The sequence below is a fragment of the Phycodurus eques genome, chromosome 9 (assembly GCF_024500275.1).
Source record: "Phycodurus eques isolate BA_2022a chromosome 9, UOR_Pequ_1.1, whole genome shotgun sequence".
Taxonomy (NCBI): domain Eukaryota; kingdom Metazoa; phylum Chordata; class Actinopteri; order Syngnathiformes; family Syngnathidae; genus Phycodurus; species Phycodurus eques.
The window spans coordinates 22,296,983-22,321,792 of NC_084533.1; the positions used below are offsets into that span (position 1 = coordinate 22,296,983).

Sequence of the window (24,810 nt, forward strand, 5' to 3'; positions counted from 1 at the left end):
TTACAAAGTACAAATGAGTAAAACAGTATGCGTAATACCATTCCTGTACAGTTGAGTAAACAAATCGAGCGCACCTTTTAGAAACTTTAGAAACGGTCAGGTAAAAGACGTAGCAGTTTCTAGTAGAGGTGCACTCCATTTGCCTACCCGATGTTCAAAATTGTTCACGCACAATAGTAAACCCATAAATGATGATTTCATGCACAAGTTACATATATATATATATATATATATATATATATATTTTTTTTTTTGCAGTCAATGTCCTTTATAATCCACAACTGAAAACCCCCCCAAAAAACAGAGGTTGTTGATGTGACTTTAAACTTGTCCCATGTTCCCCCCGCCCCCCATTCCTAGTAAAAGAGTAGAATTGGTACTTTTTACCTTTTTAAAATGTATTACATAAGTATCTGTACTTCTGCTTAAGTACCTCTGCCATCCCATATTGCCCTGTAGCCTCACGTTCACCTGACCACACCTTAACGTCGTCACACGTCTTACATAATGCTTAAATACAATATGCAATAGTTTCTGTCTACGATTACTCCCCCCGCCCCAAATATCGACCATTATCACAGCTCATTGTAATAAAGTTGTTCTAGCCCTAATTAATCACTATTTAATGTTAGTCATGCCTGTGTGACTGTCCGTGAACCCTTTCGAATGACCCGGATTTCTGCATGAACAGCAAAATATCGTCGAGTAATGAAAGGCGATGATAGCTGGGATAGGCTCCAGCACTCCCGCGACCCTTGTGAGGATAAGCGGCTTAGAAAATGGATGGATGATAAGGTTTGTAATTTTCTAAAGATGCCACAAGATCCTAAATCTAAGTAAAATCTAAATTAAAAAACAAATCCCCGTCATTTCTCAAAGCTAGCATTAAGAAACATTGCGCTCTACAGTATTAGTTGCTCGACACACAACCTGCAAACAGAAAATGCAAGCGCAGAACACGACTTGTTTTTCTGTGGTTTTTATTAGCGGTTGACAAACCAGCCTAATGGTGCATTAGCGCCACCAACTGATATTATCCTTCCGCTGTTGACGAAACCAATGTGAATTGATGGCGGCCGAATGTTGTAAAGTTCACTACGGCGGCATCCGGCTACCGAGCGGCGGGGGGCTGAAGTATACTCTCAACGAAGGTTTCTTCGTTTCTTTTCCAATTGCTCGTATCTAGAAAAACTTATAAAGTCAAGGCATTCGTACCTCAAGATGCCAATGGATTTGAAAATGGCGCTTATCTATGTCGTGACTTAGATGAGCTTTGATTATACTTTATGACCAATTTAGGCAGAAATCCAGGTCATTCCAAAAGGTTTCAACTGTAAGTTTTTTGTACAAAACAATGATTTAATAAATAAATAAATAAAAATTAAAATTAAAAAAAAAAGAAACCTTTGGTGAAATAATCTTTATTGTATTCCATGTGATAGGCCAACACTTGTGTACCATTAACTCTCCTTTTTACACATCAGATAGTAATAGTATTCACACAACATTGCTAAACACGAGTAGACAGCATAGTTCAAGTGGACAGACACGATTCCGAGCACAAAGCTGAGTATTAAGTGGCAAGTCATAGAAGAGCTCTAAATATATATTTAAAAAAAATGTCAATACGTACTTTTAAACCAACGACAGCCAACAAGGACCAGTGTGTTAAGCTATGGCTAAATAATTGGTTTGTGGTCCACTGTGTATGTATGTGTGTGTAACCTTTGCAGCCTCGACTGTAAACATTGTTACTATGACAACACACCTGCAAGAAGTCCTTTCTAACAGTATGATAATGCCTTAGAGAGAAAGAGTGAGTGAGTCCTCGCCAGACGCGCAAATAAATAAAATAGCTTTTCGACATGCGCCTCAGCGTTTGCACTTTTGGTCAAGCAAATTTGTATGTGTATGTCCGAGTTCCTGAATAAATAATCACATATTAACAAGTCCTACACAAGCAATAATAGCAATACAGCGAAGGATTAACGACTAATGTGGCCTTTTTACAGCGAGGGTGTTAGTAAGCATTCTTTTTGGGAGGGGGGAAACACGCTCTCGTCTACCAGCTCTAGAAAACGAAGTCACCAATCAGTCAGCCGGATTCCCTTGTCATATATTTTACAATATTTGTGGCTTGATTCAGTGCACAACGTTGGTGAACAAAACAAGCAAGGCATCGGTGTCGTCGTCCATAGAAATCCTGCATGGCGAGCATGCTCTGCAATACAGAGTGATCAAAACAACACGGTAAAAGTTGTAAATGTAATCTAGTAAGTCACTGCGTCCTCACGTCCTTGTTAAGTATGGCGTCATTACCATTTAGATGCTTAAGGGTGTTACGAGGACAGCTTCGGGTTACGTGGGATGGCTTTCGGTGAAATCGCTTGGAATTGGGTCTCACGTGATACACACGTTCACAGTGGCGTATGGTGGGGAGGGCATCATGGTTTGGGACTGCTTTTCTTCCTCGGGGCTTGGACTAAAAACAATTCCCAAATTTATCAATACATTTTGTAGATCGTAAGACCATCAATCAGCTAATTATCTGTTTGAGCATTTATTTCATTTCCTTGATATCCATCTAAAGGTCTATTTACTAGTATGTTCTTTGTCCTCACTAGTCAGACAATCCAGCGCACTTGTAGAATGACTGTCTTACTAGTAACGTTTTTCCCCAACTAGTGCCACTTTTGGCAAAGTAGTACACAATTACACCATACTATTATACTACTATGCTGCACTATTAGGCCCAACTAGTAGGCATGTGTCACATACTAGTAACCTTCTTATGTTGGATATTGACTAAATGCTGAAAAGACTATGGAAAGCAGTTTGTTCACGTATCTATTCGATATGTACTAGTGTACGCTTTGTCCTCACTAGTAAGACAACTTTGTAATACTAGGAGAATACACATTACTACTGAGGGAAAACCTTTCACGAGTTGACTACTAGTACGACTAGAGACAAAATTCTAGTTAACTTCACAGTGCAGCAGAGTAGTTTATTAGTGAGGTCTAACTGCATACTAATTAGTAATGTCTAATTGCGTACTAGTAGGCCAAAAGTGGCGCTAATAGTGGAAACATTTTTTACTCGTACAACACATAAATGGCTTTATGGAAAGCGACTTGAGCATTTCATTGATGTCCTTGATCAGAAAGGTTCTAGTGCGTGGCACATGACTAGTAGGCCAAAAGTGGCCCTAGTAGTGGGAAAAACAATCAGTGAGACAGTCGTCGTACGAGGGCGCCGAATTGTCTTACTAGTTTGACAAGCGTGTACTGGCACATTTACCTTCAAAGCCTCTTATCACGGAAATGGAATAATGCTCAAATGGCTTTCTCTGGTGCAGTCTAATTACACACCTATTGACACCTCCTGCTGTGTTATGTGTGTGTTATGATGCGACAAAGTAAGCAAAAACTGTGTGAAGTATGTGTGACAACTAGCAAGATCCTGTTCTACTTCCTTAAATTGCAACATCGAATCCGAGATAAGCAGCCATCTCGGAACTTCAAATTCTCTATTGAAGATAAAAAAGATAAAAACAAATGTTGAGAAACAAACCTTGCGAAGTCATTTAAATAATCCAGAAAAAGCGTTTTTGTTGTTGTTTTTTTTTTTTTTTTTTTTTTTTACACATGACAACAATGACAAAACGAGTCACAGCACGAAGACTCCGAGATTGTGCGATAACCCAATGAGCGGTTAACCGAGTCAGTCTGCGCTTCTATATATCGTAATGCCATGCAACTGGATCTAACTGAAAATGCGAATCCGCAGACTCATCCCTTTGATGTCAACGTGAACTCTCTTGTTGGGATACAGTAATGCACATCCACGCGGTAACTCTGAGGTGTTTGTTCCCCGAGTTGCCACTGAGAGACAAGCTGTTGGTGGTGGGTGGGGCTTAGGGTGGTGGCTGAGACAGGCTCGATGGGGTGAGGGGGTGCTGAGGTGTCGTGTACTAGCACGAGCAGCTGCTCTCGGTGACAGTCATCTCTGGCTGCTTCTCCAGTTTGATGTCGATCACTGAGGGAAATTGCAGTTAAGCAACATGAGTGATGAGTTTGCAAATTAACTTCATTATTTAAATTTTTTTAAACAGATGAGACAGTCCTTAATACAGAAATATAATACATTATAGCAAGGGTTCTCAAACCTTTTGAGTCCCTGGGAGGCCTGACAGAGGAGGAATTTTACAGACAACCCCTGCATATTGCAAATGCCAATTAAACAATGACCATGTGTCCCCCTAAAAGTTATAGGGATTCCAAAGTTGCCGATTTTCACAAAAACGTCATGAAGTGATGATAACAAATTAAGATCCATCCATCCATCCATTTTCTCCTCACTAGGGTCGCGGGCGTGCTAGAGCCTATCCCAGCTATCATCGGGCAGGAGGCGGGGTTCACTGTGAACTGGTTGCCAGCCAATCGCAGGCCACATACAAACAAACAAAGAACCATTCGCACTCACATTCACACCTACGGGCAATTTAGAGTCTTCAATTAACCTACCATCCATGTTTTTGGGATGTGGGAGGAAACCGGAGTGCCCGGAGAAAACCCACGCAGGCACGGGGAGAACATGCAAACTCCACACAGGCGGCACCGGGGATTGAACCCTGGTCCTCAGAACTGTGAGGCTGACGCTCTCACCAGTCTTCCACCGTGCCGCCACAAATTAATATTTTTTAGAGAATTTTTTTTTAATGCTATGAGAACAATTTTTTTTTTTTTTTTCAAATCATCTTTACAAGAATAAAGATATATTTGACAGGACAAAAGGTCATAAAAAAAATAAAAAAATCATGTATTTTTCCAAGCTCTTATATTATGATATTAAAGTCAAAGTTTAACGATGGAAGAACATGAACTTAAAAAAAACCAACAACTTAATTTTCATAATGTTACACTTGATACGCCCCCCTCATAAAACCCTGCCAATTAAATTAACTACCACATATACCTCAAAATGCCATCCGAATAAGAAATATGTCTATGTTAGTGAAAAATGTCGAAGATAACACACTAATATATATATATATATTAAAGTTGTAATGTTATTAAAATAAATTTGCATCTCGTCAAGACAAAAGTTAATCTTTAAGAACAAAGCGGTATTTTGTCTGGATAAAAAGTCAGTCTCACTAGTCAGAAGTCGTATTTTCTCCCAAGCTAAAGCCGCAATATTATTAAAGTCAAAGTTCATTAAAGGAAGAGAGTGAATTTAAAAAAACAACTTTATTGTCGTAATAATATGTCTGAACATGTCTACTATGTTTGCCACTAAATGCCATGGCAATTATTTTTTTGAACATTTCTACCTAAATCTCCATGACCTTGTTAAGCTCCTATCAAACAAATTTAATGAAACATCTATCACTAGTTGATGTGCATTGCTTCCACGAACAACATGGCTGCAAACAGGTAGGAGCTCGTTTCCAAAAGCACAGTGTTGCCAATTTAGCCATTTGGTTGCTATAGTTAGCGACTTTTCCAACCAATCTAGGGACTGTTCTTTAAAAAAAAAAAAAAAAAAAAAAGACAAGCAACTTTACTTCCCGCTAAGACATTGACAACATGCGCAGAAGGAATTATTTTTTGCGTATTTATGAGAAACGAGCCATGTGGAAAGAAATAACTTCCAAAGGCATGGTGCCCATTTATATGCTGCAAAAGCAATGATTTAGCGACAAGTTGGAAACTTTAGACCGGATGTACAGTATGTAAGTCTGCTATAATATAATTTATTGCTAATTATTTTGCAGACCAAAAAGGTACAGCTTACCGCACCCCAGTTTGAGAACCACTGTATTATAGGCAATGCCATTTTCTAAGGATACTGTCTTCTTTGCTCTTCTCCGCTGTACTGTCCATACCAGGTAACGCAGCAGCGACACGACGGAACAGCTACAAAACAAAGAATTACCCAAGAATGTGTCAAGATGCAGATATATTGTGGAAAAATACATAACCATACATCGCATTTCAGACTAAAAGTATAAAAATTATAGTAAATGTCTTAAAATTAAAGTCCTGTTTGAAAGACAAAGGGTTCAACAATCAGTTTACAGAGTTCTATTCCTGTAAAATATGGTTTTATTCTCTAAGAAACGGGACTACATTGTCATAAAAATACACCTTTTGTTCTTAATTAGAGGAAAATAAAGCAAACAGCAGTGAATTTGTGTATATTACAGGCAGAGTTAGTGAAAAGGTGAGTAAAAGAGGAGGAGTAGGAAGCTGGACGGCAGAATCAGCATGGTTAGTAAGTAGCCACAGAGACCAGAATCTCTACCTGTTTGACATTGTAGCCAGTCTTTGCGCTGGTTTCAATGAACATGACATTCAGTTCCTTAGCTCTCTGCTCGCCCTCCTCTGTGGTGATCTGTCTGCTCGGGCGGGCGGGTGGGTGGGTGGGTGGAGGCCACGCGGACCGAGACACACGGATAGAGAGAAACATTGCAAAGATGACAGGCCCGAAAGGAGAGAGCAGAGAGAAGAACGCTTGCTGAGTGTCTTTGTTTGAAAGAGAAGAGGTTAGTTTGGTTATAACACAGAGAAAGAGAGGAAGAGGCTATGCTGGGTAGAAGGAAAATGACTCATTGCATTGATTAAGCAGTCAAATTGTCAGACAACGACTACGCGGAGGAGTCACACTCCCTGAAATGAAGAACAATATGGCCGCTTTGCCAGCCGCCACCAACCTGTTTGACGTTATAGCCAGCCTTGGCGCTGGTCTCTATGTACATCACATTGAGCTCTCGAGCTTTCCTCTCTGCTGCCTCAACAGAGACTTGCCTGCCACGGTCCCAGGAATGGTGGTGGTGGAGGGTGTAGGGAGGTGGTGGGTGGGGAGAAGACAAGGTGGAAAATCCACAAACAAACAAACACATGCAAACACACACACACAGAAATAAAATGAAATCAAAATGACAGAATGAAACTGAGGAAATAACCCAAATCAAGGCAAAGAAAAAGACAGTGAACCCCTCCTTATTTATCGCAGTGTGGTTATGTTCCACACCCACCCGCCATGGGTGAAAGTCTGCACTCTAGAAAGACCATATAAAAAGTTTTACCCCTCGCATGCACTTTAAAAGGTCTTGTTCCATCACAATCCTTTTTTTTTTTTTTTTTTTTTTTACCCTTTTATACATAACTTAGGTCAAAAATGGCTGGATGGATGAATGGATATTCAAGTACCTGCCAACTTCGTGTTTGGTATCCACCCACTCAATTTAGCTGAATGACAACACGGGATTATCGGTTTTTAAGCGAGCGAGTCTCAGCTCCTGCCAAGCCATAAAAATACTGTCTATAAATTATCACATATATTGTGTTTTGCAACAATGTGTGGATGAAATAGCGAATAATTAAAAGAAGCCAGCAGGTGTGACTTGTTGAGCTGGCTGTGGCCGCTTCACAGCACAACTTCGCCAGACGTAAGCGGACCTTTGACCCCCGAGGTGGGAGATCACAAATTAAGCGACTGCACGTTCAGTGTGTACAAATAACCCAGAGATCAAATTCTTGCGAGGGACGCGAGTCTTAACGTTGCGTTGAAGGATGCGACGTTGCTATGACTGCTTGGCCGGCCTGAGCAGACGCCATGATATGGGACCAATCAGAGCCAAGCTGTGTTCCATATTTTAATTGGGTAAAATGAGCGATCGAATCAGAGCAATGGCCATTTACACGACCCATAATAATGAGAAATCAGACGGTCTCAAATGAGTTGAATAGCATGAAAAATGACATTTTAGACATTACCAACCAAAATCATCATGCAAATTCGATAAAAGGACATCAAAGATGATTAAAATTAAATAGAAAAACAGTGATGGAAGGTGACCTTTAAACAACTTATAACGCACTTTTCAAAGCAGCACCTGCTCTCACTATAGCTGTCAAGAAATGAGAAACTATTGTGTATCATCATCTTGAGCACACTAAAAGAAGACTCTCACCCGCACAGTTCTCTAAATACAAGACAAAACGTGCTTGCTTCAAGCTGTTTGTCACTACCAGTTGATTTATTTACTGTAAAACATAATACAATTCAATTATGTTAAAACACTAAAATGTTCAAACATAACCATATTTCATGAAACAAGTGTAAAAACTCAAAACGTTTTCTTAAAAAATTTGTGATATAACGGGGGTAAAAAAATACAGTTATATATAGCGGGGGTTCACTGTAAAAAGCACTCAATCATATTTCTAAAGTGGCAAATTATAAAAGACAAACAAAGATGAATGAGGTACACTTTCAGGGAGAAAGGTGGGCAGGCAGAGGTTTTACAATACAATGTAACCTCTTTAGATGAATGTTTCAAGGTTGTATTTACATCAAAGTTTCACTCTGGGTGTGATTTATTTTTCTTTTGCTTAGTGGGGCTTTTTATTTTCGCTAACTCTTACTCCATAAAATGGACCAGCCTCAATGAGGGCTGTTAAGAGTAGAATAATTCTAGATGGAAGATTAAGTTTAACCATCTGTGGAACTTTAGCAGCATGATAGATGAGTGGTCATTCCTTATATGACAAAAAGTCTTAAAATCCGAAATAAATGGAAGTCGACCAGCATCACAGAATAAGGTTTGCTCGACCAGATATTCCACTCTACCCCCCCACCCCCGTTGTGTACATTAATCATGACCAACACTGCGATGTTACGTGAATGCCATCCCTACATCCCACACGACGACGGACCTTTTATCTGCCAGGTCTGTTTTGTTCCCAACGAGCATGATAATGACGTCACTTCCTCTCTCCGTTCGAACGTCATCGATCCACTTTGAGGTTTGTTGGAAGGAGTTGAGATCTGTAAATGAAAGAAAATGATAGAAATCAGTGCACACACACAAACACGTAGACCTCCATTTAACATTATAAAGCTACCGGTACTTTTAAAAAGGTGTGCACAAGCAGGTATTAGTTTCACATATGTGCGATTGGCTTCTACTGTAATTGTGTTAGTAAGCAAAAGCATCAAGAGTTGGAAAATGGAAATGGCGAGGTTGGTTCTATAATTTCTGAGGATTTCCAAACAATACACGCAGTGAAGACAACATTAGACGCACAAGCACAATCTATACAGGCGCGGTCTGTGAAGTGTTCATTTAACAATACAGTATGTTTATTCATATGGCTGTTGTTTTCATTTGTGTAGAACTTCCCTAGTGCAGGTTGAGATGTGTTTCTAATATTTGAGTTACCTTATTTAGATGCACTACCACAAAAATTAGAATATTGTTAAACAGATCTGACGGCATAAATAAACAGATAATCTCCAGGATTATTGATGCCAATCGTGAACTGGATCTAACAAAAGCGGGGTACACACATACCCCCAATCAGGCATATAAAAATGGCCCTATTGTCAGATGTTTCTGAAAGATGATATTCAGTGATTATCCTGTGGTGTGGTGTGAGATGTGTTAAAAGTTCATTGAGTTGTCAGTTAAGTTGATCATCGCTCCCATATTTGTAACTGACTGTACATTTAAAAAAAAAAACTTCAAACTGTTAACATTTTGTGTAATGTTGCGCACTCGCAGCCAACCGCGAGGTGAAATCTGAGGCAGCCGCAGGCGAAAGGGGAGCAGCGATTCCCTTCCTCCAAGCCAATTCCGGCAGGCTTTCGACGAGCTTGTGGCGGAACAATAACCAATTAGGAAGCAACCTGAAGCTGGCGTTGTTGCCGGGCACAAATAGAGGAACAACTGGCTGAGTTGAGTGTTTGTATAAGGCCCACCACACATTGAGAAATGCACTTGAAAGCGACTGGACTCGACAGTTGGTGATGACCCAATGCACATCAGGCGATTGACCCTCGCACATGATACCAACTCGCTTTAAACAGAAAAATTGCTACCCTCTGTGTTCTAATCGGGAAAATACTTTTTGAGGCTCCACATACAGTGGGGGAAAAAAGTATTTAGTCAGCCACCAATTGTGCAAGTTCTCCCACTTAAAAATATGAGAGAGGCCTGTAGTTTTCATCATAGGGACTGCTTGGCCGGCCCGAGCAGACGCCATGATTTGGGACCAATCAGAGCCAAGCTGTGTGCAGTCGCTTAATTTGTGATCTCCCCAAAAAATCCAGAGATTTCGGGAGAACCGGAACGTCAATCCCGGTTCCAATCGGTTCTTGATTCTCGATGCCCAACCCTACAGTCAGCTACTCATGAAAACTAGTTGCTGAACTCTGTACACTGCACGACAGTTTAGTGGAGTTCGGCTGTATCGCTCGATGTGTGGCAGGCCTACATGTCCCCCAAGTCATTCACAATAACAAAAAAAAAGACAGGAGCAGTTTGCAACCGCAATGGAGTTGCCATATAAGTTAACAGTTAGCCTAGCCTCATCTATTTCATCTTTTACTACTATTCTCTTTCTTTCTTTGTATTTTACAGTGGGCTGGATGCCCTGTTGGCATCATGCTGCCTCCACAGGTCAGTCTTCGTACTGTGACAATATGGTTACGGGTATGAGAAGTGTGCTGTATTGGTCATCTGGAATAAACCACACACTATAATAGCAGTAAGAACCCAAACAGTGATTTCTTTCATCATCGTGTGTTGGGGTCTTCCCCATTAAAAACAAAATCATTTAAGATGTTAAAATGGTCATGTGTGTACCCTTCTTTCTATTGCGCAGGTGTACCTAATGTAACTGAAATGTCTCTGGCACCTAAAAGGAAAGTTAGCGAACAGCCCTGACTCACTGGTGATGTCATACACAACCACAGCAATGGTAGAATCACGGATGTAGCTGGGAATTAGGCTACGAAAGCGCTCCTGTCCGGCAGTGTCCCAAAGCTGGAGTCGGACCTGCGGGGTTGGAACGGTTGGGGAGAGAGTGGAGATAAAGAAGGGGGGAAGCAGAATAAGAAAGGGGAGCTAGGAATAGAACACTAACTGCAAGCCAAGATTTGTTTAAATGAAGGAATGGGGGGGAAATAATTGAAATGATGAAGTGGAGGTGAGCAGCTTAACGCCAAGAAAAGAAAAAAAAAAAAGAGGCCCTGCTGAATCATTCTTTAGTCATATCCCATTCAGAGGATCTCTGGCGACAAGGAGACATCGGAAGAAATGTTAATTGATTCATCCCATCAGCCTCTATAATAAACAGCATCTAAGGAGTGTAGACACCCCCCTGGTCACAGCTGGTGAAATGATTTGCAGACATGGTGCAGACCTCACTGTGGTGTCCAGTGGGGTTTCCACACCATGAAGTGCTGCTGCAATGTATGGCCTTGCACATGGTACTGTACAAGTAAAGAAAAGGAGGTTAGGCAAGGCCGTGATACCTACTGGCTATGTCATAAACCACAACTGCGGCGGCTGAGTCTCGGATGTAACTCGGGATGAGGCTGCGGAAACGCTCCTGTCCTGCCGTGTCCCAGAGCTGCAGCCGAATCTTTGGCCGCCCATGACGCATATGCGCACGAGTGGAGAACAGGTGGGATTTCGTGACCCAGACAGAGGATGGAAGGAGAACAAAAAAAAAATAACAAAAAAAAAAAAAGGGAACTGAAAATATGATCACGTCTGACAAAATTAATGATGACACTTTAGGATAGGGTCAAAAATGTGAAAGGTTGATGTAGAAATTGTGGGTGCTACATAATAGGCCAAAGCATGCTTTAAGCATTCTAACAAAGTTTAATAATTCCATTGGAAATGACAAAAATAGGGGATAAAGTGGCTTACCGTGCGATCTTCTAGGTACATGGTTTTTGACAAAAAGTCAATGCCAATTGTTGCCTGCGAAACAATCACTGCATTAAATACTGACATCACAGCAACAGGAATGTATGATGTCAGAAGCATAAAGAAGAGCATTCTTCAAACATTTGTATGTAAGTATGAAAGGCATTTTTAAAACTGCGGTATGGATGTATGGGATGGATAAAATAATCAGTCGCTTTTGATTTTCAACTGCGAATTGAAAAGGGGAAAGAACGAATAACACACTGATTCCTCACTGTAACAGATCCAATCAGCAGTCCTTTGCTTCTGCAGCTCAGCTCTATGGAGACCTATTTTCAACTGCCTGTAAAAGCTTTTGGTGTGTCGCTGACCTGTATAAACAGCATGTCCATTCATTTTCCGAACCGCTTGTCCTCAGTAGGGTTGCGGGTGAGCTTGAGCCTATCCCAGCTGACTCTGGGTGAGAGGCGGAGTACACCTTGAACTGGTCGCCAGCCAATCACAGTGCAAATATAAACATACATTCGCACTCACATTCACACCTATGGGCAATTTAGAGTCTTCAATTAACCTACCATGCAGGTTTTGGGGATGTGGGAGGAAATCGGAGTACCCAGAGAAAACCCACGCAGCCACGGGGAGAACATACAAACGTCACACAGGCGAGGCCGGATTTGAACCCGGGTTCTCAGATTTGTGAGGCAGATGTGCTAACCAGTTGGATGCCGTGCCGCCTAAACGGCATGTCTACCCAGCAAATGTACCTCTTCTGAGGTACCATCAGAAAATTGGAACAGAGGACGGATGAAGCTTGACGACATGTAGGGCTGAGTGATTATGGGAAAAATAATAATCACAATTATTTAGATTTATATTGAAATGACGATTAATACACAATTATTCACTGATTTCAAAACTAGTATTTATTCAACTATCAAAACTCAACTTTGAATACAACTTAAATCAGTAACAAGTAAAATTATATTTTAAAATAACAGAAAAACAAACAAAGTCATGGCTAAAAACATTGGCGCATATATATATATATATAATAATTTTCGTAATCGTAATTACCCTAAACAGAAAAAATACCTATGTGTCTTTTTATACAGTCATGCCTTGGGGTGACAATGTGGGGAGCTAAGACTATCTGCTGTTTTTGCCGTGTGTGCCTTGGCCTCTTAGGGGCAGTGTGGTTTTACACATACATGGAGCTACACACACATTTCGCTGAAACAAACAGTGTTTAGGGTAATTACGATTACGAAAATAGAAGAAGAAAGTCACACTATAACTTTATAAATTTAACTCGTTTTGCACAGATTAAGAATAATATATGCCTGTGAGTATTGTTATATTATCAGAATCAGAATCATCTTTATTTGCCAAGTATGTCTAGGTCTGTATGTGTTATTACAGCGTTTGTGTGTGAATATTTTGTTATTTGAAGGTGACTCCCTCCCTTGAACAAATACAAATTTTCCTGCTAATTTAATTTTAGCAACCTAGCCCGTCAATAGGGGTTTCTATTGGGTGTTAGCATAAGCTGGCAATCGTAAAACCAACTGTCTGGTTTTTACAGATACAATGTGTGCAGTTCTTTCTGTTGTGTGTTTAGTTTTACAGAAAACTCTTAATTGGTGTGCCATTTAACAGCTTAAAGCACGCTCAGGGATAGCAGAATAACATACATCACACGCTTGCGGCAAGCAACGTAGGGTGCGTTGAGGTTGATTCTACAATAATGAACTTGAAAACACAGCACGCGCCGTGGCACATTACTCGTTTTTCTTCGAATATAATGCTTTTATGACCATGAGAAGCCTATATCGAAATCACGATTAAATTTTGATGCAATATCACCCAGCTCAAATTTGTGTCATGCATTTTCTTTAGCCTTTTCTGCAAAAAATACTCCAAAAGCACAGCCAGCCTCAAGACGGGGTGTTAAAACAACAACAACATGAGATTAGAAGACTAGGCAAAGAAAGTTAAGAGACTCCAGCGTCACCATACTAATACCAAGTCCAGGTTTTATGGTTTTAACATTAACAGCGGTTAACTACATTTTAAACTTGTGTGAGACAATGTGTGTTCAGAGTACAGTGAACCCCACTATATCGCGCTTCATCTGGAACTGATTTTTTATTCTATTCATTATTTCCAATGGGGAAAATATGTTTCAAAATCATACTCTTTCATTGCACCCTTCCACTGTTTGTTTTTACCTGGTAGGTGTTGTCAAAGCTGTCATACATAAACCTGGTGATGAGCGAGGTCTTTCCCACTGTAACAAAAACATAAGCGTTCAAGCATCTTGACTGCAGTTACATTGGGTATGTTCGGAAATTCACTTCAAGCGCTCTTTACACTCCGGAACGTTTGGAAACTCAGCGTTGTTGGCGTGTGACATTTGGTTATTCGGAGCGCCACACTGGGAGTGCCAGAGCGCACGCCTGCCGCTCTGACTGAGGAGACATAGCGGCTGGAGTGTCAGACAGAATGAGACGTTTACGCGCAGACCTGACCCATTCAATATAGGACGCAGTGACGTATCCCTGCGAATGGCCAACATGCTCGTTCGGAAATTCATACAAAATGGAGCGTGTTCTGCCTCTCTGAAAACTGCACTCTCAGAGCACAGTGAGAGCATCAGATTGAATTTCTGAATGTACCCTTAGTAACAAACACAAAATATTATGTCATGCATTGACAGGAAATCAGCATCACACCTGTGAGTTACAGCACATAATCAGAGGCGTCAAACTCATGACCCGAGGGTCAAATCCACCACTCAATGTCATGTCATGCGCCACGCAAAAGCTTGCCACAATTTTTCCTTGGCTTCTGGTCAAAACTAGTGATTAAAATGATAATAATCGAATGCGATTATGGACTATTATTAGGCAAGAGCCCTCTAGCCACGTGCTTACTTTGCGAACAAACACAGTGCAGCTTAGCTTCTGGGTAGCGTCATGACCAAGCGACACGTCAAACTTAACTATTTGGTATGGCTTCCCACCAAAGTAATAACGTATGCAATTATTAGTGTTTTAATACCACAATCATTGACACTGATCAAACTGTTACTAACTTGCACTTCTCTGCATCTTTCTTTTCCTAATAAGAAGATAAAGTGCTGATGTTGCAATTTCCTTAAAATTAAAGATTTAGGGTAATTAATGTTCTGTTTAAATGTCGTAAAATCTGTTTACACAACAGCAGTGGCGTGCAAAGGTGTGCCTAGGGAGGGCGTGGGCACAAGGCTTTGTTGATGCCCAGTCATCGACCAGGGGGCCTGCAGTGAGCACCTCCCCCCTAAGATTGGTGGAGGGGGACATTACTGTAAGGAGGTCACCAGACCTACACTAGTAGTAGTACAACTTAAATTCAGTAGTTTACTAGTTAGGTCTTAAGAGTGAGGGCAAAGAGCATACGAGTAACATGGACCTTAAACTGAATATCAAGGATATCGAATGCATGCTCAAGCAACTTTTCCTATAACACTAACGTGATCCATTGATGTGAACTGGCTAGCCCACACGCTGAGCTGGCAATATGGGTGGAGCCACTAAAATGTACGAAAAGACATGTCGCCAAAATCGTTCGTACATCGATAGTTTTGTGTTTCAAGCCTGGCTCATGAACACTAAATGTATAATTATCTAAGAATAGTTTATCTTTTATCGACTATACCGCACAGCGGCATTAAATGGTAAGAGGAAGGCCGGCCGGCTGGACTCAACCTCCACTGGCCGACGTGGCTAGGCAAGGTCCAACTGTATAAGAAGCTAACAGCTCATTTTCTTGCCACAATAGGATATAATGTCACACTATCCCGTTTTAATATCACATTGTCCATTCAGCAGCCTGACTGTCAATAAAAGCGAATTCCAACTAATGTTGTACCGCTCGCTCGTTTAGCACAAAGTGTACGGCGACTAGCTACTGTTGACTTAACCACTCACTTTCATTGATGTCAAGGTGGAAATGAAACACACACACCAGTCGTGACGGACGCTTTGTGTCCTCTATGCTAATTTGGAGATGAGTTAACATCTTTAATTTGTACAACCGCAAGGTAATGTCATTTTTATTCGTGTTTGGCTCATAGCGCAGAGTTGCGAGACGACTCGTTAGCTTTGAGAAGTATCCGCGCGATGACATCATCACAATTCGAGAGCGATTAAAATAGAATATCACAATGGTTATTTTCTTGGAACCAAGAAACACAAAACATTGAATTGTTGCTCTGTATGACTACTGCTCATTTTTCTCTCGTTTAAGACTTCAGCCTTCCCGCTAACCAGCTGCAAGCTAACTCGACGAGCTAGCTAGCCGGCTGCTAACATGATTCTCTTCCACATCCGGTTACCGATCTCCAACTCCCCAAACGCCGTCCAAACTCACCGCTTTGCTCGCCCAGGAAGACGAGTTTAAACTTCCGTAGTGGGTTGCCGAACTCCCCGCCGCCGGTTGTGGTCGACATGTTGGTCCAAACTAAACACGAAGGAGCTAACTAGCCGGCTTTGGGTAGTGATGTGACGTCTAGACTGGTGAGAGGAGAGCAGTCACAGCAGTGGATCGTCATCCAGAAATCCACTCGCTACAGCTTCTGTTTTTAGTCCTTAACATGAACAGAAGTGAAACAGCGCAACCACGAGGCTTTGGATAAGAATAAGCAGCACTTTCCTCAAAGTTGTAGTTGGCAAAATATAGTAGGCATGTTACTAAAATTTTCAAAATACCTTCATATCAAAATAGACATGGATAGAGGAGTGATACACGAATAAAAGGAGCCCTGGTTTGTAAGAATCAGATAAGGATTAAGGGTTTTATGACACGTTTTATGTCACAAATCATTTCAAATTTTCTTGCCCAGAAATCTTTGGGAAATTTGTGACTGAAAACCTTACTCTTCGTAGAACAATGCCCATAAGTTAGTTGAAAATGAAATGTTTAAACAGGCTATTTTCAGATTTTTCAATGGCGTCCACTTGAGCCATCTAATTTTCCGGGTCAAACTGAGAACAAGCACATCGTCAGAACTTCAAACTTTTAAGAAAACAAGAATAATAATAGCGAATCACGTCCGTGTTGTTTTCTATTGTGTCCGAATCCTGTGAACATGTGATTTTCCACGCTGGGAACAGTTTCATCTTTTTCTGAACCACAGAAAATATCTGAATGGAAAATTTCAAAAACAAAGTGGTAAAGTGATTTCCCCAACAACTTAATTGGAAAAGAACCAGGATTACCTTGCGCAAAACAATAAGAAAACGCGATTTTGATGGACCTCTGCTAAATCCATGTGCCAGAAATCTGGCACAGGGAAATGGAAAGAAAATGGCGGCCGTTTTCTGGATTTAGTAACATGCATACAAATGCACAAGTTTGATGAACTCATAAATTTGATGAACTCATAAGTGTGACCACAAAAATGTGTTTATGGTCAAACATTTCCCAAAACGCACTCCTAAAACTTGTGGCAAGCCTTCAAAAGAAGAGCTTTAATAGCTGCAAAGGGTGAACTGGCATCATGTTAAACCCTATAGAATGGATATGCATATGTCACTTAAGTTCATATGCCAGTCAAGGCAGGTAAGCAAATACTTTTGGCAATATAGTGTAGCTAGCCAGCTAGCTGCATAGATTCGCCTTTGTCACTCTTTAAAAAAGCTAGGCAGTGTTTTATGGGTTTGAAGTTTTACTACTGGTGAACTTATTTTAACACCTGTATGTCCGTTGAAAACTAACTAACGCTAATCTGCACATCCAGCAAAACTCTGGTTACCTTGCCCGAAGTCTCCACCGGCTAATTTTAACAATGTTATGTAACAGTGGGGCAGACGTGCAGAAGGACTCACTCAAAGACATGTTTTCATAAATGAGCAGATAAAATATTTACTTAGTTGTTTAATTTTACACATGCTTGGTGGGTAGGCACTCATTAGACCCAACTATTTGCATACAAAAATAAATAGTAAATTTCTTATTTTACCTTTAATAACATTAGCTGGGTATATAACAGAAAACTGACAGCACACTAGGTGATTTGTAAAAAATGTTTTATTCCCTACTATTGTTTCTAAACAAAGAAAATAATTTCCACAGTATGAACATTCACTCATCACATTTGTCTCTATATGTTGTAGTGCTAAAGAGCACATTTGGAAGTCACAACAATTTGAAAGAAAAGTTCACATTTTATACTAGGAGACAATTCCAGAGTCAAAGTAACAATTTCTGTTTATTTCTATCCAAACGCTATTGAACATCACATAGAGTTCAGAATGTGCAATGCTCTCACAGAGTTACCTCTAGGATTACATATGTGTGTGTATAAGGGCACAGTGAGATTTTTCTTCACTGTCGTTGAGTTCCTTTGTTGTTCTATTGTCTGCGTTAGGCGACGTCTCTCATTCGTCCACGGGCTCAATGGCGATGTTTGTTCTGTCATCACGACATGGGGAAATTAGGGTTTTTGGGAGTCCACGTCAAGGTACTGTAATTGTTAATCTGTCTATATGAAATTCGTTGCCACAGTACTTTTGTCATTTTGCAGAGGAAACCCTCGCATATTCGTAGTTCGCTATTCACAAATTCACAATTTTTTTCAGTGAGCCTGTCCACAGCTATTTGCTGAAAGACGAAAGACTCACCAATTTCTGTAATGCCACAGGATGGTGCCTAAACCCTGTCCAATAGGAAATTAGTAATTGGTGTGACGGAAGTATGTGGGAGTGATATCTCAACTCAGAGACTAAGGCCTCTGCACCCCAAGCTACGGCGATTGCGACTAAAAGTCGGCAACTCACACCCGCACACCTGGCGATTGACCCTCACAAACATACCAACTTGCTGCAATGGCAAAACTGTGATAGCTGTTGTTCTTATCGGGCAACAACTTTTTGAGGCACCACATATGATCATTTTTATTGAACTACAAACAACGTGGCACGATTCTTCGAAGGAAAAAGCGGGTGCCCCTGGCCGCTGTAGCTATATTACACTAATACAAGGAAAGGAGAGTGTGTGACTATTTTAGAGGCTGTTGGCAATTCACTGACTGCACTTCATTGACACTTTGGCGGCAGAGACTCTCCATGCATTGCTTTTTAGCCACATGTACAATTTCTCTGTTGTGAAACATTATGTGATACAACATGGCGTTATTGATTGACCATTACATCTGCAACGTTGCAATGCAATTCATCTGCAATTAACATTTTGAATTGCAGCAAAACTAGTTGTTGACGATAGGATACTCATGAAAATTACTGGCAGAACCTCAGACACTGTGCGACAGTTCAGTCGCATTCTGCCGTGTCGCTCTGTGTGCGCAGGGCCAAAGAGCTTTGTATGTTGGGGAGGAGCTACATTTAGCCTGGGTTGTTAGTGAAAGTTATGGTTAAAGTTTTTTTTTTAATTGGAATATAAAATTGTCAATAATTAATTTATTTTTGACGGCAATGTTTGCGGTCTAATTATGGTTATTTTAAACTATCAATTTTAAACCTTTTGGGGGGGAGCGTCAATTACTTTATAAAAATTAATACATTATTATTTTTTTTGCTATTACGGAAGGGATTGGTCCCCATCCCCTGTGAATAGCAGGGTTTTACTGTGTCTGCTACACTAGTGTTTTTTTTCCTTTGATATTAATAGTGGTTGACTTTTTTTCTACATACAGTATGTGTGATCATCAAGAATGTTATTTATATGCTGTCGATAAATGGCATTATGCCTTTGTCATGTCACAAAAGTTGGGCCTCTGTTCCTGTTTCACTATATACACGAGTAAACTTATTTTTGACCGTTAAAATGTTGGCTCGCAAGCTAGCCAGAGATGATCTTGATGTTTTTTACCTTTGAAAATAATTAGTGGTTAACATATTTTTACAATTGTATCATCAATAAGAGGGATTGGGACATTGGCACTGTAGCAGAATATGCTGCACCTGAGATGGCCTCACCTGAACTAAAGAGGGCTTTAGTCCAATTGGCTGTGGTTCATAAAATACAAAAACACACAAAAGAGAAAATGTATCAAACAACTCATCGCTGCAGCAACACACAATACCAAGTGGATTAGTTTGTGTTTTGGGATTGACTTACACTTCTGCCATACGACGCGTTGGAGAGGGAGGAAAAAACACTCAATGAAATGGGTCTTATATGTATTTCAATTAGAAAATTGTATGAATGACGCTTAGCTTACCGGCTGGCTTTGGGGACATCAGCGTCAAAGGGAGTTCCACTGTGACGTCACTGGAAAACAAGCCATGTGTATTAATAAAAATGTATATGTAAATATTTCTGTTCAGAAGTGAAGCAGACTTATATTTACCTCGATGTCAGCCCCCCCAGCAGGCTTTTGTGGAGGCAAACAATCAAATAAACACTTCGTTTGCATAATGTGACACAACCTTAATCATGACATGGACTTAAACCTTACCCTCCACCAGACACCATTAAGTTGACTTTAATTTTGTAGGACACGACAATTCCTTGTATCTCCTTATTATCCTGACTCCTGCGGGAAGACAGGAATAGTTGACCTTTCACAGACTGAGGATTTGGTCTTAAGACCCAATAAGTAGATGACACAACGTAGCGATGTATCACCACCACCCGGTAAGAGGATGAAAAGACCGTCCTGGGCTCAGCGTAAGCCCTCCCTCCAAAGCTCTGAGATGTGGCTTACAAGGTAGTGGACGCCAGGTTTGTGTCCTCGTCTTTTAGCTGCCCGTCCACTGACAGTCCTCGCTTCTCTTTGTTGTTGGCCAGCAGCGGGGTCACTTGGAAAGACTTTTGGAATGTGGAGTTGGCGTTAATTGTCTCTCTGTGTATACAAAGTAGACAACGGTGTATGACAACAATATCTTCATTTTAAGGCATGATTGATCAGCATGTGAGAACAAGCTTTACCCAAACTCCTCTGTGCATACAGGCTTTGTGTAAGTGTCAGACGAATATAGCATCACATTTGTCAGCTGCTCAACTAAACGAGGATAAAAAAAAAACAACAACTTTATTATTATTAGGATTGCCCCTTGCTTCACCTTTAAAAATCAGTCTCAATTCAGGCTTAACAAAGTCCTTATCCTCACCTATGATTTTGATTTTCTTCACAACTTTAGTGGTTTCATTGTTGACCTTTACGTTGACAGTGATAGGATCACCGTGGTAATAGACCTGTAAACAGGGGCGCAATCAGATTCACATATTACATATTACTATTGTAACGTTATCGTCAGGTTCTAATACAAAAATAATAGGCAGCCACCTCTTTGTCAAGTGAGGCTTCCATGTGAACGGGTTTGTCTGACATCATGAACTGCTTGGTGATTTCCGCCTTCGGTCCGTCGTTGTTTTTGGTTGGTGCAAACTGGATTTTTCGAATCATCAGGCGACAAGTGTCCCTAAGGCAGACTTGTTTATCTTTAACTGCTCTTAACCCAACACCATCTTGAAAGGGGAAACACTGGACATACGTACTTCTTTTCAATGGTTTCGGTAGCACTGTTTGCTTCATTGGCAATGTACGCTTTAACCTCAAAGTCCACCCCGCAAGCCTGCAGAGGAATGAGGTGGAGTGAAGTTTAAAGGGGGTAAAAAGTACAAATGAAAAACGTCAACTGCAGTACCTTGCCAGCATCATTCGGTCCAGGCTGTAAGGAAACGGAGCAGGGGAGGTTTGTTGGCATCTGAAACCAGGAGGAACAAGCCACGCGTCAAGATGGGGAATACATTTAATTGTGATTATGGGTTAAAAAGTGTGAGATTCTCCCTCACCTGGAAGGCAAAGGGACACCCTTGCTCGCCGACCTTCTTCATGAGGGATTCCTGCATTGGTGATTGTGTTGCATTGCCGTCTGTGGGCGGATAGATCTGAACACGATTTATCCAGATATCTTTCCTGCAGGACAGCCCAATCACGTCCAAATCCTCACTTCCATAACGGAAGGCACAAGCAAGGTATATGAATACTACAAAAGAGAAATACACCATCTTGAGCGCTGAATCTGGTTCTGTAAAAATGTTATTAACAGTGATAATTAAGTACCTTTTCTGCCATCAAGTCCAGAAGGGTCGACTTTAACAACTCCATCTGCGTTTGAGAAAAGATGCACTGGCATTAGTCTCCATGGAAACAAAATTACACAGTATGTGCAAGGAGGGATGAACTTTGACACCCACCAACCACTTCCACTGAATCCACATTGTCCACAAAGTCTCTTTTCCCCAAGTACAAGGCAATCTGAGGGAAATGGAAACGAAAGCATGTGGAAAAGTTACTCCTTCACCGTGTCGCAAGACTTTAAGGGTTATTTTAAGCAATATGGAAAAGCACAGTCTCACTCCTCCTATCCCCATGGGTGCTTGGTAATAACTATATGACAGAGGCCACTTACATGCCCATTGCCGCTGGTCTTCTTGAAAACTCTGGAGCAGAAAGAAACAGACTTTTATTCAAAGACACTTTTACGAAGACGAGTGCCAACCTTTCAATCATACAGTGGGTACGGAAAGTTTTCAGACCCCCTTAAAATTTTCACTCTTTGTTATATTGCAGCCATTTGTTAAAATCATTTAAGTTCATTTTTTCCTCATTAATGTACACACAGCACCCCGTATTGACAGAAAAAAACAGAATTGTTGACATTTTTGCTGATTTATTAAAAAAGAAAAACTGAAATATCACACAGTCATAAGTATTCAGACGCTTTGCTGTGACACTCATATATTTAACTCGGGTGCTGTCCATTTCTTCTGATCATCCTTAAGATGGTTCTACACCTTCATTGGAGTCCAGCTGTGTTTGATTATACTGATTGGACTTGATTAGGAAAGTAACACCCTTGTCTATATAAGACCTTAGAGCTCACAGTGCATGTCAGAGCAAATGAGATCAAAGGAACTGCCTGAAGAGCTCAGAAAGAGAATTGTGGCAAAGCTCAGATCTGGCCAATATTACAAAAAAAATTCTGCTGCACTTTACGTTCCTAAGAGCACAGTGGCCTCCATAAACGTGAAATGGAAGACGTTTGGGACGACCGGAACCCTTCCTAGAGCTGGCCGTCCGGCCAAAAGAGCAATTGGGGGAGAAGAGTCTTGGTGAGAGAGATAAAGAAGAGCCCAAAGATGTTGTGGCTGAGCTCCAGAGATGCAGTCGGGAGATGGGCAAAAGTTCTAGAAAGTCAACCATCACTGCAGCCTTCCACCAGTCAGGGCTTTATGGCAGAGTAGCTCGACGGAAGCCTCTCCTCAGTGCAAGACACATGAAAGCCCGCATGGAATTTGCTAAAAAAAACACCTGAAGGACTCCAAGATGTTGAGAAATAAGATTATCTGGTCTGATGAGACCAAGATATAAATTGTTGGCCTTAATTATAAGTGGCATGTGTGGAGAAAACCAGGCACTGCGCATTACTTGTCCAATACAGACCCAACAGTAAAGTATGGTGGTGGCAGGATCATGCTGTGGGGGTGTTTTTCAACTGCAGGGACAGGACGACTTGTTGCAATCGAAGGAAAGATGAATGCGGCCAAGTACAGGGATATCCTGGACGAAAAAATTCTGCAGAGTGTTCAGGACCTCAGCCTGGGCCGAAGGTGCACCTTCAAACAAGACAATGACCCGAAGCACTCTGCTAAAATACCGAAGGAATGGCTTCAGAACAACTTCATGACTGTTCTTGAATGGCCCAGCTACAGCCCCGACTTAAACCCAATTGAGCATCTCTGGAAAGAACTGAAAATGGCTGCCCACCAACGTTCACCATCCAACCTGACAGAACTGGAGAGGATCTGCAAGGACGAATGGCAGATGATCCCCAAATCCAGGTGTGAAAAACTTGCATCATTCCCAAAAAGACTCATGGCTGTATTAGCTCAAAAGGGTGCTTCTACGAAATACTGAGCAAAGGGTCTGAATACTTATGGCTGTATGATTCAGTTTTTCTTTTTTATTAAATCTGCAAAAATGTCAACAATTCTGTTTTTTTCTGTCAATATGGAGTGCTGTGTGGAAAGAAATTAACTTAAAGGATTTTAGCAAATGGCTGCAATATAGAAAAGAGTGAAAAATTTAAGGGGGTCTGAATACTTTCCGTACCCACTGTATGTTCCAAATCTGTATTGTTATGCAGAGTTGTCCTATTTTACTGGCAATTGTGTTAAATTATTCATCACCATCCCCACACTATTACAAGTATGACATAACCTTACAAGGTAATCTTGTGCTCATGTAAAGCCTGCAGAAAACATTTAATCCTCGGTGGTCTTCTCGTATGTTGTGCGCCAATTAACATTGTGAAAACCTTCCCTGCTGTTTCGTAAACATGCTTGGTGACATCTATCGAATTAACACAATCCGACATAATCAGGATTTATCCACATACGAGAGCAACAAGGTGTTAGCGATGCCACACAGACACGGTGTTCAAATCATGAACAAATCAGATTTTTTTTCTTTTTTTAATGAAGGAATTACTGATTTAATTCCTGCATAATTCCAGTAACTGCCATGAGTCAACACCTTGATTTGATATTCAAAAACTGATCTTGAATGATTTGTACTTTGTTTGTGTTTAACAGTCTTATCAGACAAGAAGTTTTCATTTCCAGCACCCACATAATTTACCATGTCTGGTTCCTTTAATTAAATGGTATCCATCATTAAGATGAATGAGTGGATGGTTACAATGTCTTGAACAACATAATTATATATTAAAAATACAATACACAGTATTAGTGACCATCCATAAATATCCATTATCCAAACACTTACTTTGACATATTGAAGGTGAAGGCTGTCTGCATATGTGAGGAAAATAAACAAATTTAAGTCAAATATAAGTATCTCCTACATCATGACATTTAATTAAGATTGCCTCATTAAGAGAATAAACTCACTCACCTCTGTCAGTCTTCTCCTGTGTAATGTACTGTATGTGTCCGTTGGCAGTGTGCAGTGTGTGTCGGTCACTCCCTCCCTGTCACCTTTATAGTTTGAGCCTTGACCTCCACAGCCATCTCTTCGGCTTAAACCGCGTTTCAAAGAAGGTTCTTTT

General features: G+C 40.8%; 2 protein-coding genes across 9 annotated transcripts; both read right to left on the reverse strand.

Annotated features, from left to right (window-relative positions):
- Window positions 1–3,597: 3,597 nt before the first annotated feature.
- rab41 (RAB41, member RAS oncogene family) lies at window positions 3,598–16,328 on the reverse strand. 8 transcript variants are annotated; one of them, XM_061685382.1, is made up of 8 exons: window positions 16,142–16,328; window positions 13,960–14,018; window positions 11,732–11,785; window positions 10,744–10,849; window positions 8,727–8,838; window positions 6,310–6,403; window positions 5,855–5,921; window positions 3,598–4,038 (listed from the first exon to the last, which is right to left on the reverse strand). In XM_061685382.1, the coding sequence occupies exons 1-8, from the start codon at window positions 16,218–16,220 to the stop codon at window positions 3,974–3,976; spliced, it is 636 nt and encodes a 211-aa protein (XP_061541366.1). In that variant the 5' UTR covers window positions 16,221–16,328; the 3' UTR covers window positions 3,598–3,973. The 8 variants fall into 8 exon arrangements, 7 of the variants coding, with proteins under 7 accessions (XP_061541366.1, XP_061541364.1, XP_061541365.1 ...); XM_061685380.1 differs by lacking the exon at window positions 6,310–6,403 and adding an exon at window positions 6,719–6,812; XM_061685381.1 differs by lacking the exon at window positions 10,744–10,849 and adding an exon at window positions 11,333–11,438.
- A 1,454-nt stretch (window positions 16,329–17,782) lies between these two features.
- On the reverse strand, window positions 17,783–24,739 carry arr3b (arrestin 3b, retinal (X-arrestin)). The gene is made up of 17 exons (XM_061686342.1): window positions 24,657–24,739; window positions 24,528–24,553; window positions 22,150–22,180; window positions 21,935–21,995; window positions 21,801–21,845; window positions 21,530–21,723; window positions 21,382–21,441; window positions 21,233–21,309; window positions 21,021–21,156; window positions 20,845–20,929; window positions 20,663–20,735; window positions 20,439–20,576; window positions 20,190–20,267; window positions 20,082–20,105; window positions 19,953–20,002; window positions 19,708–19,853; window positions 17,783–18,184 (listed from the first exon to the last, which is right to left on the reverse strand). Exons 2-16 carry the CDS (start codon window positions 24,533–24,535, stop codon window positions 19,846–19,848), a joined length of 1,068 nt encoding a protein of 355 aa, XP_061542326.1. The 5' UTR covers window positions 24,536–24,553; window positions 24,657–24,739; the 3' UTR covers window positions 17,783–18,184; window positions 19,708–19,845.
- Window positions 24,740–24,810: the final 71 nt, after the last annotated feature.

Excerpts from the sequence above, each read along its gene's own strand:
- arr3b (XM_061686342.1), bottom strand. Across the intron at positions 21,157-21,232 it reads ACCGAAACCATTGAAAAGAA|GGACACTTGTCGCCTGATGA; the intron begins GTACGTATGTCC and ends AGTCTGCCTTAG. Across the intron at positions 20,577-20,662 it reads GTATGCACAGAGGAGTTTGG|AGAGACAATTAACGCCAACT; the intron begins GTAAAGCTTGTT and ends TTGTATACACAG.
- rab41 (XM_061685382.1), bottom strand. The coding sequence starts at position 16,220 with ATGTCGACCACAACCGGCGGCGGGGAGTTCGGCAACCCACTACGGAAG. Across the intron at positions 6,404-8,726 it reads ACAGACCTGGCAGATAAAAG|ACAGATCACCACAGAGGAGG; the intron begins GTCCGTCGTCGT and ends CCGCCCGAGCAG. Across the intron at positions 5,922-6,309 it reads CTGGCTACAATGTCAAACAG|CTGTTCCGTCGTGTCGCTGC; the intron begins GTAGAGATTCTG and ends TTTGTTTTGTAG.